The sequence below is a fragment of the Pseudonaja textilis genome, chromosome Z (genome assembly GCF_049901715.1).
Source record: "Pseudonaja textilis isolate UNSWEBS1 chromosome Z, rPseTex1.2, whole genome shotgun sequence".
NCBI lineage: Eukaryota > Metazoa > Chordata > Lepidosauria > Squamata > Elapidae > Pseudonaja > Pseudonaja textilis.
This window is the reverse complement of record NC_142008.1, coordinates 23,057,894-23,077,928: the sequence shown is the minus strand read 5'-3', so window position 1 is coordinate 23,077,928 and position 20,035 is coordinate 23,057,894. Positions and strand designations below refer to the sequence as shown.

Genomic DNA, 20,035 nt, shown 5'->3' with positions numbered 1-20,035 from the left:
AGGCCTGGAATTTAAGGAGTATGCTCCTCAATAGTTAATTGATATGAAGCTAATTCACCCACCATGGTGCACCAAGGATAGGAGAGCAAGTGCCAAACGAAATGAACTAGCAATCTAGACTGTCAGGGCCGCATGAATTTGTAGACTTCCCTGATACTGTATGACATACACTAAATAAGGTCTATTATAATCATGATGCAAACTAAGTTAGGATGTGTCCATAATCCGTGGTGGGATTCAAATAATTTAACAACCGGTTCTCTGCCCTAAAAAATTTTTCTAACCAGTTCACCAAACTGCTCAGAAAGTTAACAACCGATTCTCCCATAATGATACGAACTAGCTGAATCCCACCACTGCTTGTAATATAGTCAGAGACAGTTCTTGTTTCCCATGTTAAATATTTTAAAATATATTACAGCTATTGTTTTATTCATTCCTTCAGATTGTCACCCCTGTTTTCTTCAGGAACACAGTGCTATCCTATGACAATATTTTATGGTCGCTGGACTGAGAGATGTTCAGCTTCCATAGTTTGGGCTACAACTGAATTTGGATCTTCCCAATTTTGGATTAGCATGCATTATCCTAGAGTGGTTTACTCCAACCTTTCCAGCTTGGAGGCCTGTTTGGTGGGGAGGGGTTGTTTCTGTGTGAGTGCCAGGCACGCATGCAAACATGCACAACTCCACCCACTACTCGTACACCCTAGTTCTGAACAGGTTGAGGCCCAGTAGTGGGCCATGGCCCAGAGACTGGGACCCCCTGGTTTACATTAGGATCTCTATATGTTTGAAGAATAGAGAAACATGTTTCACCAATTGTTAGTCATCTATCTGAGAAAGGACTGTAAGCAATTTATAAAAAAAAAATTGGGTCTCCAATCTATTGATAGTCTTCACATTGCTTACTTATGCCCAAGACAATAAACTGGCTTCGGAGGCTAGGAAAAAGGCATTGCAGAAGATACTCACTGCAACTACAGGTTTTTTGGATTTCATGTTGATGTTTTGGGTAAGACTATTACTGATCTCAAGGAGAATATCTTGATTTGTAGAATAAATAAAGAGCCAAATAACATGCTGAAATGTGGATTTTTTTCTTTAAAATATTCATCCTATGCCTTTTTTAAAAAAAATGATGGCACAGAGCGCAACCTAATGCTTTATGTTTGTAGCTTTATGGATTTGTAGATAATCTGCTAGTAATTAGTTACTGCATTTTATTAAATTCCTCTGACCTTTATAGGCACCAGGACTGCCTTATATAGAAATTACTTCCATGCAGGAAAATTTTCATTACTGCTGTGGCTGATGATGGAATATGTAGCTGATTCATTTTGTATGTAGAAGGAAATATTGCTCAACTGCATGTGTGAAGCAGCCCTAATTCTATTTTAAGAAATTTGCTAGTAAGGTGGTCAAGAAAGTCATTGATTTGTGATGAATTATAGTGAATGAAAGTCTCGATACCATAAATAAAAATAATTGGTCTCAGAATAAGGGCTATCGCCAGGGTCACATTTGAGGTAGATCTCAGCAAGCTACCTTCCATTCTGTTCCATTTTCACAAACATGGTTATATGGGAATCCTACAGGGAATGTATTCCGACTGACCAAAAGCAATGTAGCACAGAGTTTTGAAGAGAAGTACAGACAGCCACAGCTATCTTAATTTTCTAGGACATTGTATGACCCAGAGGTTTCTGCTTTATTGAGCAGTTTCACACTGGTGGGATCATAGTTTTTAACAAAATATCAAAGGAAGAACCCTGGGTTAATTCTATAACTGATCTCAGTTGTTCCAGACTATGTTTTGTAGATATTACAATTTTCAGAGATATTATATTTCTAACTTTTTTAAGCCCTGCACCCTAAAATAAGCAAGCAATTCAATGGTACATTTCAAAAGTGAAGCCTTAGAAGTGAAGCCATTAGAATATCTTGCAGATATTTTATTAGAAAGATATAATTTTAAAAATTATCATTTTCATAGAAAATGGAAGGCAATTCAGGACCATTAATGGTTGTTGTTCCATATCGACAGACTTGAAACCCTGCATTTGTATTGGTTCAACTAACCGCTACCTGATTGGTCAACCCGGACGATTGTGATTGGCTCGCTAAGAGTCTGTCACGATTGGTTAATACCAAGTGCGGGAGACTCAAAGCAAAGTCATTGGCCGCTAAAGCCCCGGCGAGCTCTATAAGAGCCGCCACAGCTACTATTCTTTTGAGCTGAATCTTGCTGATAAATAAAGAGCTGTTGTTACTGAACCGGAGTCTCTCATCTTTATGAGCCCAACCCTTCGAATATAACACTGGCGACGAGGATGGGATTGAGAAGACAACGAGACTAACTAGCATGTGGCAAACAGCGCAGAGCAACCACCAAGATGGCCAGCAACTCCACACCACTCGCACCTTTTAATCCGGCCACAGAGGACTGGGAGTCCTACATCGACCAGTTCCAAATGTTCTTGGAATGCAGCAACCTGAAAGACGCTAACGGCAACCGGAAACGGGCTGTATTCCTTACACACTGTGGACCCGCCGTTTTTAAAATGGCCAAGGCTTGGCAAAACCCACGGACGTCAAGGCAATGGACTGGGATGACCTCGCACCCACCCTCCGAAACCACTACGCTCCAGCCGTACCCACACTCATTCACCGGCATGACTTTTACCGAAGAGACCAGCGCGAAGGTGAGAGCATCAGCGAATTCATGGCTGATCTAAGGGGCCTAGGAGAGTTGTGCGGATTCACAGACCTAGAAGAGGCCATGCGAGACCAGGTCGTCCTTGGCCTAAAAGACCCCACACTACAAAGTAAGCTGATGGCAAAAGGTAGCATCTCCCTCGCTGATGCCATAGCTGAAGCAACTGCAGCAGAAGCTACCCACAAATCAGCGGCTCGGATTCGATGATCAAATACAACCGACCGCCATCCTGTCAGCAAGACAGCCTCGACACCAGAGAAGCACACCACCTCCACCCACCACGGCAACATCAAATCCCCCTCTGACAGCGACTACGAGGAGGAAGAAATCCATTGACTTCAATCAGAATGCGATCAACGAGACCAGCGGGCTCGTAAGTCGGGGTTCCAGTGCGCTGGATACGGAGGTGATCACCCCCGCTCTGAATGCCATTTCCTTGACGCCATTTGTCAGCATTGTGAGAAGCGGGGGCATATCGCAAAGTTTGCCGAAATAAATGCAACCACAGTCCCCGGCGTCGAGGTGGCAGCCCTAGGTGATGAGATGGCACCCCCCCAAAGCATCGGGATCACCAGACTGACAGCTGATGGAGCCGAGACGGCCAAACCAAATGTTTCAACGAGGCGCCGCGGAAAGAAGAAACCCATCAAACGGTTGTCATCGGCCATTCTTCAACCATAGACGCCCAAAAAGTACGCATGATGGTAAACATTGAAAACCAACCGTGCTCCATGGAGGTAGATTCGGGATCCTACCTCTCCATGGTCTCCTGGCACACTATCAAGAGCCTAATACCCAGCATATGCCGACAGGAACTAAGCGACCAAAAGCTCATTCTCAGAGACTACCAGGGAAACCGCATTCCCATTACCAGCATCGGGCACTTCAAGGTCACATTCAAAGGCCGCACCAACATATTGCCGCTCACCATTGTGGACAATGACCGCCCCAGCTTGCTTGGGCTACAATGGTTCGAGCCGCTAGGGATTGAAATCCACCACACAAACAAAGAGGATTGGGAAGTGGCACTTGCACGAGACTTCCAAGAGGTCTTCGACAACACCTTAGGCAAGTACAAGGGGTCCCCAATCTCCTTCAATCTTAACCCAGATGTTGCCCCTATCCGCCTCAAACTGCGGTGAGTGCCATTTGCACTCAAGCCTAAAATGGACGAGCAACTAAATAAGCTCATCGCTCAAGGGGTATTGGAGCCTACTGACCATGCCCGATGGGAAATGCCTATAGTCACCCCAATCAAACCAGATGGCTCCATAAGAATTTGTGGAGACTATAAGGCCACCCTCAGCCATGCCCGGCAGCAAAGTGCCTATCCCGTGCCAGTAGTCCAGCAACTCCTGCACTCATGGGGGAGAGGCCGGGTCTTTGCAAAGCTCAACCTGGCACAAGCCTATCAGCAGCTGCCGGTTGATGCAGAAACCGCCGAAGCACAAACGATTGTGACACACCGGGGGGCATTTAAATTCAACCGCCTCCAATTCGGTGTCAGCGTGGCGCCTGGGATTTTCCAAAGCCTAATGGAAAGGATGTTGCAGGGCATTAAGGGAGTAGTGCCATACTTTGATGATGTATTAGTGGCAGCAGCTAATAAAAAACAACTAGAAAAATGCCTGAGGGCAGTACTCCAAAAATTTAAAGACTCTGGCTTGAAAGTTAAAGAAGAAAAATGCCAACTTTGCACGGAGAGGGTCGAGTTTTAGGGGTACCTCCTAGACAAACACAGAATTCACCCCACTGAGAAAAAACTCAAAGCCATCAAGGAAACCCCCAGACCGAAAAACAAAATGGAGCTTCAGGCGTTTTTAGGACTCATTAACTTTTATAATGTTTTCCTACCCCAAAAGGCAACTGTGGCCGAACCATTGCATAGACTATTGGACAAAACCACCTGCTGGACCTGGGGAAAATGGGAGGAAAACGCCTTTTAACAAATAAAAAACCTCTTAACTTCCGACGCAGTTCTCATCCAGTTTAGTGAAACTCTACCACTAACAATTACATGCGATGCATCGCCCTTCGGAGAAAAAGCAATCCTCAGTCACACCTTGCCAGATGGAAAAGAGGCACCCATTGCCTTCTTTTCAAGAACCCTGTCCAAATCGGAAAGAAACTACAGCCAGCTGGACAAGGAAGCCTTAGCGATCATTGCCGGAATGAAAAGGTTCCACGAATACGTCTACGGTAGGACCTTTTCAATTATTACTGACCATAAACCTCTGCTTGGCATATTGGCAGGCAACAGGGCCACCCCGACCATCCTCTCACTTTGCCTGATGAGGTGGTCCGAGTTCTTCGCCGCCTATAATTACCAGCTCATACACCGCCCCGGCAAGGACATTTTACACGCTTTGAGCCGCTCACCCCTTCCGGCCGTATTAGATGACCCAGCACCCACCACTCACACACTCCAAATTGAAACCCTACCCAGCCCACTCCTCACCACGCCAAACATTGCCCGCGAGACAAAAAAAGACAGGCGGCTGGCGTGAGTCTTAAGTTGGGTAGAACGGGGTTGGCTGGAAAATGATAAAGATGAACGTTTTAAAGCCTTCAGGAGCCGGCAAACTGAACTCTTTGCTCAAAAGGGTGCATTCTTTGGGGAGATCGGGTGGTGATACCTGAAACATTACAAACCACAGTGCTGGACATGCTACATGACGGGCACCCGGGCATCGTCCGGATGAAAGCCCTGGCAAGAAGTTATGCTTGGTGGCCAGGGATGGACAAGCAGATCAAGACATGGGTCACAGCTTGCAACAGTTGCCAACAAACGCGATCCACCCCCCCCACCACCCCTGGAATGGGAAACATCCAGAGGCCCCTGGTCCCGAATCCACCTTGATTTCGCTGGCCCCAGTCATAGGCACACCTTTTTGATAACTGTAGATGCCTATTCAAATTGGCTGGAGGTCTGTACTATGAAAAAAGCAACCACAGAGGCCGTCATAGCCAAACTTAAACTCTTTGCCACACACGGGTTGCCAGATGTGATAGTCTCCGACAACGGGCCACAGTTCACGGCGCTGGCATTCAAACAATATCTAGCTGCCCGAGGCATCAGGCATGCATTGACATCGCCCGTTCACCTGGTGGCGAATGGGCGGGTGGAATGGATGGTTCAATTTACAAAAAAAAACCATACAAAAAATTGAGGACAGCAATATCGAAGAGAAAATCAACAAAATGTTGCTGATACAACATATCACGCCTAACACAACCACTAACAAATGCCCAGCAGAAGACTCCGTTCGCCAGTAGACCGGCTGCATCCCACTTACAATCCGGAGAAACCCCCCCCCCCGGCTCCATCAGCCGACATCGCGCATTCAACATCAGCGACACCGTTTTCGCAAAAAGTTTTACCGGGGACCCCCTCTGGGTACCCACACGAATCACCCAAATAACCGGACCCAGGTCATACCACTAGAAACCACCGATGGGCGAAGCTGGAAGCACCACATCAACCAGCTACAGTCCAGGCTAGGCAACAGAGACTTTAACAAAGAAATCAGAGGTGGGGGGGAAACCCTGAACATTGAAAAAGAAAAAAACTCAATACAAACAGAATACCCCCCAAACAGGAACAACAATAAACCAGCCATACTCACCTGAATATACAGAGCCGTGGCAGACAGGTGCTTCACCAGAAAGGAGTAGCCGGACAAGCTCGACCAGCCCAGAGAACCCAGGCGGGAGCAGCAGAGCGAACGACTCGACCATCCCAGGAGAACCAGGTGAGAGTCGCAGCTATAGGCCCGGCTCTCCCTTCCAGGCGGTTCCATCAGGAGAGTTGAGAGCGACGCAGAGCCTGTCCGAACCAGCCGACGACCAGGAACTAAATGAAGCATGCAAGTCAAGTAGGCAGGTACGGAGACCCACCTACTTACGCGACTATGTCACCTCGCCCCTTGGACGATACCAAGAGGGAAGGGGTGTTCCATATCGACAGACTTGTAACCCTGCATTCCTATTGGTTCAACTAACCGCTACCTGATTGGTCAACCCGGACGATTGTGATTGGCTCACTAAGAGTCTGCCGCGATTGTTTAATACCAAGCATGGGAGACTCAAAGCAAAGTCATTGGCCGCTAAAGCCCCGGCGAGCTCTATAAAAGAGCCGCCACGGCTGCTATTCTTTTGAGCTGAATCTTGCTGATAGATAAAGAGCTGTTGTTACTGAACCGGAGTCTCTCATCTTTATGAGCCCAACCCTTTGAATATAACAGTTGTTGCCTCTGTGGTCATATCCAGGGCAAAGTGGATAACATCAATGGGATCTTCCCAAATCCCAATTCTGTGAACATGAATTATATTATTTCACCACCAGGAAATTTTCTGGTGAGGGGTAGGCATTACAGTTGGAATAGAGTTGTAACAGCTGAGGGAGAAAGAACAGCAGAGCTAGAAGGAAAAGGGGGAGAGGCTGGTGTGCAAATTATTTTAACCTTGAAATAGACACTTTGAGTATGCATGTTTAAAACAATACGAACACTTTAAAGACTTTTGCTCACAATTCAAAACAAAGTGTGACCATCTGGAGTGATTATTGTTTTCTGAGTTTCCTCCATGCTGGATGCTACAATGGAGATAATGTATATCTGTTTGTTTACTTTTTCTAGCCTAGCCAATATAGCAGATGGATCGAGTCATATCCCACTTGCTTTTGGGCTAGACTAAATTGGATGAAATGGGCATGGAGTATTGAAAGAAAAACACCAGTGAGGCAGATGCACAGATAGAAGAAGATAATTGCATGGCTGTCAAAATCTTTTTATTAAAACATATTCCTTAAGGAGAAGATGAAACTCATATTTTTTAAATAACAAAGAAATTTTGATGCATATATGCTATAATATTTTACAAATGACTGTTGCTAATGCTATTGATTTGGTGGCGATGGAGCTTAGCCTATTTCTTCAGCTTTAATGTCCTATTAATGTAGAGCTTTTAAAAATTCAGAAATTCTGTGCTGGTTTGGGTTGGTTTATTGAGCTTTGGTTTATGTATGCATTCTCTTTGTGCATTTGTGTCATGGATTAATATTAATATTTATACAGTTTATTTGAAAGGACACTCGGTGATCTTTTCAAGTGAGGTATTTTCACTTTAACAAGACACAGAAGCCTCATTTGATGGACAGGCTGAGGGGGAAATGGCTGCCCTACTTTGAGGTTTCAAAGTGGGAGCCACTTCATTTCATCTGAGAGTTTTAAAGGTATGCTTTGAAGCTTCATCAAGGAAAAAAAAAAACCTTTTAAGCTTTGCATACAAGGCCTTTTCTTTCTTTCTTCCATCTGTGCAAGCAAAACATTAGCAAAGTTGCTTTTGCTGAGTTTTTCTGCTGGGCAGGAAAGCTGTAAAAAAATCTGTTATTGATCCTATTAAGTTGGTAGTCAATGGAAAAAATTGGCTAAACTTTTTTTTTAAGAAATGAAAATCTTCAGTGTCATTTAACAACCCTGTTACTAACTTAACAACTGCAATGGTTCACTTAACAACTGTGGCAAGAAAGGTCATATAAAGGAAAAAGCTCACTTAACAACTGTCTTGCTTAGCAACAAAAATTTTGGGATCAATTATATTTATAAGTAGAGGACTACCTGTACTTGCAATAATTTAAAACAATGTCATTCTTCTCATTCTTACTTTTTATGGATTAAAAAATATAGATTTTTTTCATGAAAAATATTTTCTTTATGTTAATATCCAATGAATTCAATATTGTTAATTTAGAGGAGTCAATAAATATTCAGGGAATGTATCAATTTTAATTTTTAATAAAATAAATATTGATGACTAAAGCCTATAAAAATTTTAAAAAATAGGGGTCCTGAGAGGAAAATATTAAGAAACACTGCCTTAGAGAGATCTAAGAAGACAAAGAATAAAAGTAAGGAAAGCAAATGATATCATAAAGGAAATTGCAGGTTCAAAATTGTTTATGCTTGTGACTTTCCAGTATCGAGCATTCTGATAGTAAGGTATGTATGGCAGGAACCTGATCTTACCAATAATATTTTCCTGATCCTCCAGCATATAAGATGAGCATTAATGCTGACTTTCATTGATGGGCAACAATACTGACTGGACAATTAACACCTAATTGCAGTTCTCACAAGTTGACAAAGCACGGGCAATAAATGCAAATTAAATGATTAACATTTGCTACATTTCTGTATCTTCTTAATGGGAAGCTCTGATAGATAGATAGATAGATAGATAGATAGATAGATAGATAGATAGATAGATAGATAGATAGATATTGATCTATCAATCTAGCATCTTCTCTCCATGCTCCTGGTTGTGAGCAACGTTGAAATTTTCCTTCAGTACCAACTTTATAGAAGCTTCATTTTGTGTCTTGTTTTATACCAGTTCTAATCCATTTTGTTTTCTGTACACTTTCTTTGTTTAAGGACACAATCACATCATGCCTAATGTTACTATGGTAAGTATGAGCCATGGTTGTGGGAGAGACAGAAGTGGGCAACAGAAGTGGGTACAGTGACTGCCATTTTTGAACTTTCTAGTTAAAATTTTGTTTTATGCGTGCAGAAGCGCACCAGCATGCCTACCATCCAGTAGTGGTCTCAAAACGTTTTTACTACCGGTTCTGTGGGCATGGCTTGGTTGGCATGGCTTGGTGAGTGTGGCCATGTGACTGGGTGGGCATGGCTTTTTTTTTTTTTTTTGGCTTTTTTGAAGCCACCCCTCCACCCGTTTTTGGGCCTTCTGGGCTTCAGAGGAGCCTCTGGGGGGGGTCTTTTTTCTCCCAGAAAGCTCCTCTGGGGCTCAGGAAGGGGAATCCCTTCCTCCATTTTTTGCCTTCCTGGGTCTCAGCAAGGGGAATCCCGGCACAGCTGATTGTATGAACAGCTTATTGTCGGGAGGGAAAAAAAGAAAGAAATACCTTAAGGAGCGAACGTCAGGTGGGTAGGGTGAGCAAGTATCGGACAGGCGGGACAAGCGAGCCAGTGGCAACCAGGCGACTGGGTCGGGGGTATAGCCAGCCAGAACTTACTATTGGTTCGGCAACCCACACCAAATCCTTGCTACCAGTTTGCCCGATCCGATGTGAACCACTGAATACCACTACTGCTACCATCCCTATCCTACTGTTCCCATTTATCCATTTATTCATACTCATTTGTTATGTATATACTTATACCTGTTTAAACTTATATGTTTATATGTTATGTTCATACACGCTTGACAAACAAACAAAATAAAATAAATAAAATATACTGTGTGTTTAACGCATATATATTAAACCAAACTAAATTCTCTGCAGCTTTGCTAATGCTGAAAATATACTTTGAGACTGGGGAAGAAAAACACCTTCAAACTCCTGTTTCACTGTGTATATGTGTTTGTTTAGCTGAAATAATGAGTAGATGTGGAGAACTCCATGATAGGAAGCAGAAACCAGGCAGAGTGACCCAGATAAGAAAGTCCAGGACTGTGTCTTTGTTTGGGGGAATAAATAGAGAAGTTCATTAAGGATGACCAGTGAAGAAGGAAGACAGCTTAGAAACATATGGGAAATCAGTTTACTTCAGAGGACTGAGGGTGAAAGGAAGGGAGGACTGCTTTTTATTACAACCTGAAATACACTATAATTGAGCTGAGTTTTTACACAGATGGTTTTTCTTATGATGATAGATATGGCGTATATATAAAGCAGTGTTGCAGAGCTGTTTCTTTTGGTAGCATGGTACACATGTAGTAGTGGTCCAAATGAAGTTATCTAGAAGCCAGAATGGGACAACAGCATTTCAAAAGTTACTGCTGGTCAAATAAAGATGTATAATCTCACTTCATAACAAAGAGGGGAAAATATTAAAGTGTCCTTTTAGGAATATATTTATTTATTTATATTCACAATTGAGTAGCATCTTGAATCTCCTATCTACATGAGTTTATTATTGTTCTTTATTTATAACAGTTTCCCAATTATTTTTAGTGTACCTAAACTAAAAGTACACATCTCATTGGTCAGAGATATCAATTCATGACACTGGAATATTCACATATTTTTTGAACTGTAGCAATTGATTGTTGTTTTGATTATGTGTGAACTTTGGGAATTAAAGTAGTGTAGAGCTGAATATCTGCTACAAAATGTAAATTGAGTGTCATTCTCTTTTTGGGGTGGGGGGATAGTCTGTTGTATATTTACCAAGAAAAATTGAATTTATAGAATCTTGGGTATATCAGAGTTCCTATGATCACATGAGACCTTTCTTAAGTTTGAAAGACTTAAATTTGAATTGTTGATCAGCTGTTGCTTCTCAATGTATCCCCCCAAACCTTGGCTGAGTTTAAAGCTTAGAGAATAAAGATAAATGATACGAAAAGTAGTTCCTTCTTGTCTCAACAGATGGCAGAACTTGGCTAATCTTATCTGAGCTGAGATACTAAGCAGAAAATGGAATTTGATGAAAATCCTCCAAGGAATATCAGGGCCATAGACTAATTGCAAAACTTCCTGGAAGGAAGCTGGTACAAAATTACTTTGATATGAAGAAAAAGAAAATGACATGGACATATCCTTGAAATCAAAATCCTGATTTGCAGAAAATAATCTTTAGAATTTTAATCAATTTTGGAAGAAAATACTAATGTTTTCAGCAATATATATATATTTATTAGTATTATCTATGTTTGTTATATCTACAAAACCATCTTTTTGGCTAGTATGTTGTGAAAATCCAGTCCAAGTGGTTAGCTTGTGGGTCAATGTTTCCTGCAAACCCCCAAAGGCTCTAATTGAGTAAGCTGTGGTTAAATGAACTATGGATATACTTATTGGGGTTTCAATGGTATAAAGGAGATCAGAAATGAACTTGAAGAAAAAATTCAACATTTACTATATACATAACAGCTTACAATTGATAGACCGGAAGCAGTACGGACGAAAATCAAGGCTGTCCCACTTTAATTTTCTGTGGTATAAGAGAGAAAATGTCTGACAGGCTTTCAAGATTTTATCATACCATATAATAAGGGTCTTCAAACTTGGCAAGTTTCAGCCTTGTGGACTTCAACTCCCAGAATTCCTGAGCTAACATGACTGGAGGAGGAATTCTGGGAGTTGAAGTCCACAAGTCTTAAAGCTGTCAAGTTTGAAGACGCCTGCCCTATAACAATAGAGTTCGAGTAGTTCCTGTGGGTCAGTTTTCTAACATAGTCCACCTCAAAAGGCAGAAAACATTTTTTGAAATGAAGGAATAAAGATTCAGTAGTTATAGTCTTTTCAGTGTGAAAAAATTAAACTTGCCTAGTTCCGATCCAATCCATAGCTATTTAAATGAGGTAACCTTGACTTCCCTTTCCTCCCTTCCCCTCCCCTTCCAAAACAGCATGGGTAAATGTAAATGTATTTTTCTTTCTTTTACAGACAACAGGAAAATCAAAGTCAATGGTACAAGAGAATCTCTTGAATTTAAATCAAATCAATGGTTTGGAGCAACAATCAGAACTCATAAAGAAAAAGTTGTAGTAAGTTTTTATATTTTTTTAGATTCTTGTTTTTGAACTATATATATTCAAAGCACATATGTTTATTAAAAATTTGTTATGCTGATTCATCAAGAAGAAAATGTTAAATTCCATTACTGTATTGACCTTTATTAGATTAGAAAAAAGTGTCTTGAAATAGTCAATATAAGGGTTAGGCTTAGTGCTTCACGTGTAAAGGTAAAATGTGCTTGTCTACAGCTCTATAAAGGAATTACATCTTTTTTCCAAGATTATACAGCTGTCTTTTACAGTTATTGCCTGATCCTGGATAAAGACCCCCCCTGGTTTTAAAAAAACATACTAAATGCATACCCTTCTTGCTCCATAGTGTATATCCAAAGGAGTTCCCAACTAGAGAGTGTGTTCACGATATAGTTTCAGTCCAATAAATTGTAATGACCTATGAATGCAATATAAATAAATAAAGGGAGGTAATTATCAGTCCAGATATTTTATATCGTATGTATGTGTGCGCACATGCAGTAAGGGATTTTAATGATGAACCTTATTTTTGAAAACAATATCCTAGGATAATTTTTATCTATTGTCAGTCTTCAAAGTAGACCAGACCAGCAAATGAAAGTTATCAGTATTAACATTCCCTTTTATTATAAGGTTACAATAACAGAATCTTGCAAAGAGAATCTTGAAAGAGTATGCCCCCCCCCTCTCTTTCTCACTTTATATTCTTAAGAATGGTGGAGAGTCAGTTTTCAGGTGCTTTTTCAAATTGCCTTTAATTCATGCTGTAGAAGGAATATGAACAGAGATTTTGGCATGTGTTATTTGCTTGTTCCTCAAACCTATTTCAATCTCCAGTCAGGCCTTTATAAGACCTTTATACTACTATTCTGATATACGCAGCTAGTATTGGATTTAGAATTATTCTTGAAAGAGATGGAAAAACCTGGGCTTATATCTCTTTATTTCAAGGGATCTGGAACTTTACCCCCCCAAAATCATTAAATTCCATGAGAAGGAAAATGATTCAGTGTAGGAGTGTAATATCTGCACCGTTACCTTAATTGAATTTAGTTTTGTGTGTGAGAGAGTGTATATGTCATGCTTTCAAGTCAGCATTGATTCCTGCCAACTGCCTGGATATGTCCTTGTAGTTTTCTCGGCAATATTTTTGGAAGTGGTTTGCCATTGATTTCTCACACTCTCCCAGTTTTTCATCTGTTGTTTTAACAACTGCACCAAACTGGGTCTTGAATGTAAATTAATTAAAATTATTTTTCCCCTACTGAATTCTTTCCCCCCACCTCCACTCAGTTTCTAAAGTATAATCACCTGCCTGCTAGTGATAAAAATCAAGTAGAATCCTTGTTCTGGAAAAAATGAAATGCAATAAAATATTTTTTAAATGTGGATAGTAAGGAGTATATAAACAGAGTTTTCTCAGAAAAATTTCAAGCGAGGATGCAAACAGATGTTTAAAATCTGAATGAAATAATAAATTTCATCCTGAATCCAAGATATATAAATAATTGTTATTAATTAAAAACCTTTCTGGCACCAGGGACCAGTTCCATGGAATACAATTTTTCCATGGGGGATGAGCTCATGCACAACTTAGATCTTAGCATGTGCAGAATTTTGCTCACTTGTCTGCTACTTGCATGCCTGGTTCTTAACAGTCCACAGACCAGTGCTGGACAACAGCCTGGGAGTTGGGGACCCTGGTCTAAGTAATCTGGCTAGTGAGATAATAGAGATAGCTTGGAGAGTCTAGAAAACAGCTTTTGTGTTCATTAAAAAAACAGGCAACTAAATGTGTTGTATTAATCTAGGCATTGCAATTAATAAATTATGACTTATTGTGGCTTTAATTCAACAAATTAAATAGCTTACCATTACCTGTTGGAGAATGTTCCTCACAGTTGTAGAACTATTACAGTAGAATCAATGGTGCTGTGGCTCTAAATTTGAAGTTTCTTTCATAAATCCTCGAAAAGGTTTTTTTCTACATGCTTCGATGGAAATCCCCAGCTGAAACACCACAACAGTGTTTTCTTTTGAACAGTTTCATTAAGTTGTTAGTTGTGACGGTTTCCTTACCAAAGCAGGCATTTCATATTAGAAACCAATGTAGAAGGATGTAATGCAAAGCTTCAGAAAGGACAACGAAACCTTTCATGGATTTGGTCATGCTTAATTTTCCTAAACAATTACCAAACAGAAAGTGTTGTCTTGGGGATTTGTTTCAAAATGGTTTGAATTATTTCTAAATAAAATTGTGTATCTAAAGGAAATGCCTTGCTTGAAATATTTGCTCATATGGTTAACCCTAGAAAAGGACTTTGACATAAAGCAGGTGATGAATAAAACATCACCCTATCTTGTTACAGAGATTGTTGGCATGTAAAATTCCCACAAGTCTTCAAGCAGTCCCAGCTCTCGGATTCCAAACTGATTTACCTTTCTTTGCATATCTTCCCTTTTTCTTCCCATTCTTCCTCTTTTTGAAATGCAATATTGATTTTCTTACACAAAATGAGCATCAAAAGAAAAGCATTCATAAAATGTCAAAATAATTTTTGCTAGCTGACAAAGGGGCACTTTCTTCCAAAGCATAAGATAAAGCTCACATCTTTACTCTTATTTGCACAAATATAGAGCTTGTTGAGGAACTACTTATAACAATATTATTATTACTACTACTACTGCTACTACTACTACTACTACTACTACTACTACTACTACTACAGGGGTCTTGTTCTTCTGAGTAGTAAGAATTTCTGATTTAGTGAGAACTGAATACTTATAATACTTTTGTTATATATGTTTTATGTGCCATTATATCCTAAACACCTTTTTTGACTGTATTGAACTTTCTCTGTCTTTAACTGCTAATAATCAAAAGTATCAATTTGCTCCCTTTTAAAACAAAAATTACATCAGTTGCAGTGTAATATTCTCAAACTAGCTTGAAATAAATTGTAAAATAAGATAAAACAATGAAATATCCAAAGAAAGGGTCAGAATCTAGTCATTCCCAAAATAAGAGCAAACTCTTTAAGAAGAATTGCAAGCCTCAACAGGGTGCCCAGTGAATAAATGACATTCCGAAAAGGTAGCCAGCTTTCTTATCTACCACCTACATCTCAACAAAGGAGTCATGTATCCAACAGAAATACCCGCATTCACACCAGAAGTGGTATTCAGCAGGTTCTGACCAGTTCTGGAGAACTGGTAATAGAAATTTTACCTTTACACGTGAAGCACTAAGCCAGGCCCACCAAGCCATGCCACACCCACCAAGTCATACCCACAGAACTGATAGTAATTTTTTTTGAATCCCACCACCCAAGAAATAGTTAATCTGGTTTCCCACCAACATATGTAACAGTTTAAGGATATTCCATAAGCTTGCAATCCTAACTGGACAATATATCCAGCTGTAATGCACTATTCCCCCTTCGTTGAAAAAGTAAAGCTAAAAATAGGCAGTGGGTTTGCTGAAGTAATTTGCTGCTAATGATAACTCCAGATGAATAGATAGCTATTTGTAAATTCTCTTGTTCAGTGATCTGTAATGTTTATTAGCTTTTTCAAACATAAAAGGATATTTAATTATCTTTTATTTCAATATTTATTTCAATATTCCATTAGTCAGATAGATAGATAGATAGAGAGAGAGAGAGAGAGAGAGAGACAGACAGACAGACAGACAGACAGACAGACAGACAGATAGACAATTAGGAAAGCTCACTATATTTTCTATACCAGGCAGCCACATGATCATTTTAACGGCAATAATTAAGTGAATCACCCGATCATAAGTGCTAACTTTACTCTTGAATGGGTGTTTTTGCTAGAAACTGGGAAAAATGTCACAATTTGCAGTCAAATGACCATGTGATATGTCAATCAATTATAAATGTGATCTAGTTTGTTGAGTCCCTGATATGACCTTGGAGGGCGGCACTGTAATATTTTACAATAGTACTATAGGTAGTACTGAACCTAATAATCACAATTCAGCCTGAAATTAAGTTCGTAAGTCTTTGTCATCATAAATCGAGGTATCACTTGACAGGATTCTAAGTAATGGCATTATTTAGGACAGCCATTTAGTAAGTACCTCAATTGTTAAATAAGCATCTCAGTCTTACATTAGCACTATGGTTGTTAAGTGAATCCATTTTCTTCTTTGGGTATTTTTTGCAGGAAAACAGAAATAAACAGCAGAAACCAATAAAAAAACTTCCCAAACTGTGGTTATATGATCACAGGATGCTGCAAACAGCGATAAAAGTGAACTGGTTGCCACGTACCCAAAATGTAATCATGTGACCACAGCGACAAGTGTAGCTGTTATAACTTTGAAAGTGGATGATGAATAGCTCTGTGGCAGTCTCTCATAACATTGAATGTTCATTAAGTAACAGTCTAAGTTGACTACCTGTAGCTGTATTTTGTAGTTTGGTTTTAGACCATAGGGAAAGTTCCACAAGGGCAAGTTGTGTACAGTATAACTCTTGAACTCCAGGATAAAGATGTAAATCTACTGAGTGAATGTATATAGATTAGAACAACTCTTGGGGTTTCAGGCAAAAAAAATCAACTCTGTCCCAATGCCTATGTTTTTTTAAATTATAACTATTCAGACTACTACAAATAACAATGAAAATTTAGGAGATATCCTCTCAGTTAACTGAAGGAAAGTTGCTCCTAAACACAAATGAAGGATAAGACAGAGCAAGAAAAAAAATGCAGCAGATGTAAATATATATATCTAGCCAAGAGTCCAGTCAATCTAGAAGTGTCAATATTTCAGAAATCAATAACCTTGGTTTTATAAAGAATACATCTGCATTTTTACACAAATTACTACACAAATTATTAATTTGTAACAACACAAATTACTATACTGTAAACCTAATCCAAACACCTAAACATGTTTTGTTGTGCAACTCATATTTTGATAGGCTTGTGCTCCCTTATATCATTGGCGGACTCTGAAGGCTGCACCTGAAAAAGATCCAGTGGGCACCTGCTATGTTGCTATTGAGAATTTTACTATCTATGCAGAATATTCTCCTTGTCGCAACAGTAAGTTTTTGAGTAGTTAAACTTCATAAAACAGTTTTCATCTGTATTTTCATAAATTCAACCTAGGCATGTAGTTCTGGAGTCCAAAACCCTTGGTTACAAAGAGACATGTAATTATATATAGATGCTTTTATGTTTCATTAAAAGAATAAAGATGAGGCTGGTCCTACAACAATGATAAATGAACTCTGGCTTAATTTAAAAGTTCTTTTCAACAGACCTTGATAAGCAGTAGCCAAATTTTAAAAGCAGCTGATTGCTAGAGATATAGCCATCCTTTTCTCTATCTCCTTTTGTAGAACTAACAATTAACTCATTGACCTTAAATAAAGATAATTATGTTTGTGAACAAGGAAGTTATAAAGGAAACATGGAATGGGAGACCACCAAATTAATAAAGAATTGCACAATTTCTGCAGATCTTCTAATTGTCATTCTTCAAGACACCCGTGAAGATATGTATCACCTATGAAAGGCAGTGGTTTGTATCAGGATGTACAGAGGCAGAAGAGGCTCAAAAAATCAAAACAACAGCTGCCTTTGTTTTATATGCATGTTATATACAAAAAAGAAGTGGTACTTTGATCATGTGGTTGCAGTTGCCATCATGACTATTCTGGCCTTTCTGCAGACTCTCTGGCTATCATGAACTGCAGCCAAAATGTGTGCAATCCAAGGTCCTTTCTCCAGCTTAGACTGTTGTAGAAATAAACCAAACCAAGGATTTCATTTTCATCTTCCAAATATACACTTGTTGCTTAGATTCATGTTTTTAAAAAAAATCAAAACTCACACACTTGGGTTTTTTTTTGTTTTGGCTTTGGATGATCAAGTATTATGATTTTCATTGTCACTATTCTTATTTTATTTTGAATCTAGAATTCATCTAACAATTGTTACCTAATTTTTACCATAAAAAATGGAAGCTTGCATTTGAAGCTTGTTAACTCCTCCCTTATTAGTTATAAATACATTTGAGTCAATTGATAATATAAAACTAACTCAGTGTTCATTCTTTAATACCTTCAGACAACCCAGATCCTGAGGGGCAAGGTTACTGCCAAGCAGGATTCAGCTTAGATTTTTATAAGGTGAGCATCCACAGTAGTTGGCTGGCTGATGGATTTTCTAATCATTTTCACATTCATTCTCGTATTTACTTTGTTCTACAGTTCATCAATTTTCATCTCAAAAATATTTGTATAGCAAACACAACCACATTGTATTGAGTCTCAAAAATCCCAAGACTCCTAAAAACTCAAAGACTCTTAAAAACTGGCTTTCTACCCAGTTCTTATACTAATCTTAGACAGGCATCCAAATGAACACTGGAAATATGCAATTTTCTTCTTGCACCAAAGGGAGAATATGCTTTCTTAGAGGAAGAAATTAACCAGTTACAGATTCTGTATTTGATTAACAATCCTAATAAAAACTGGCAGTTTTGTTGACAAGGTTCTTACTCATCCATCAGCAATATTAGATGAAGTTTTGGCCAGGGACAAGGCTGGTAAAATCAGCATTTTCTTCATGCTTATTGTCCTCATTCAAACAAAAACATAATACAATAGCTACAATTCCTAGCTACAAATCTGAGCCAAAATTGAAGCCAACTCATGTCCTTGCAAGCAAACAGCTGGTGGAAGCCATTCTGGATGAAGCTGTGATGACATGACTGAGATATTTTATAGTACTTGTGTGTTGGATGGATGTTGTTATTAAACATAACATTCTGCATTCAAAAAATAATGAAACAACCTCCCTGTTATTGCCAGAGCCACAGGTTATATGGCAAAGCCAATTTTATTTATTTCTTTGTTTGTCTCAAATGTGCTTTTTCAGGAGGCAACTGGGCTTTCTTGTTTTTTCTTTTGAAGACATTTTGCTTCTCATCCAAAAAGCTTCTTCAGCTCTGACAGGATAGTGGGGAATGCAGTTGTCTTCAAAAGAAAAACCAGAAAGTCCAGTTGCCTACTGAAAAAGCACCTTTGGGACAACCATAATCTGGACGACTGAGAATCTCTACAGACTTTTAGCTATAAAATTCATTTGTTTGTTTGTTTAACATATTTTTAACTCCCATCTCTCCTTAGTTCCTTCTGAAATGTCAGCGGTCAGTGCAAACTTAATGTCAGAGGGATGATATTTCAAAAGTAGCAAACCATAGGAGAAAAAGTTCTTGAGTCCCACTAGATCAAACTTTACTGGAAAGACCTGGAGCATGCTTTTCCTGCCAGATGTAATAGGACAAATAGACACTATTGAGGAACAGTGACACTGTGCGAGGTTTTAAACAGCTTTAAAGTACCCACTGGTACCATGATTTGCACCCAGAAATATAGTTGTAGCCAATGTAGCTCGTAGAGTGTACAGAAGTGACACATAATGCCAAATGACTGACACCCGTAACTGCCCACCTCACCATATTCTGTTCCAATAGATCAGTGGTTCTCAACCTGTGGATCGTGACTCCTTTTGATGGTCTTAAGAACCGAGCTATAATTTTATGGTTGGGAGTCGCCACAACATGAGGAGCTATATTAAAGGGACAAGGCATTAGGAAGGTTGAGAACCACTGCAATAGATGCTTCCAGATACTCTTTAAGGACAGCTCCATGTAGTGTGCATTGTAGTATTCTACTATTGTGCTGTTTTTGTTGCAATTATTTCAGTTTGTAAGCTTTCTTTGTATCCACAGGATACAACCTGTCTAATAAGA

The 20,035-nt window shown here is 39.4% G+C and overlaps 1 protein-coding gene across 2 annotated transcripts in view; it reads left to right on the top strand.

The window, feature by feature from the left end:
• ITGA8 (integrin subunit alpha 8) overlaps positions 1-20,035 on the top strand; it is a 152,076-nt gene that overhangs the window by 19,760 nt on the left and 112,281 nt on the right. For both annotated transcript variants that reach the window (XM_026716137.2, XM_087917705.1), the window contains exons 3-5: positions 12,137-12,237; positions 17,193-17,316; positions 18,346-18,407. In XM_026716137.2, coding sequence (XP_026571922.1) covers positions 12,137-12,237; positions 17,193-17,316; positions 18,346-18,407 — 287 coding nt within the window. The remainder of the gene's footprint in view (positions 1-12,136; positions 12,238-17,192; positions 17,317-18,345; positions 18,408-20,035) is intronic.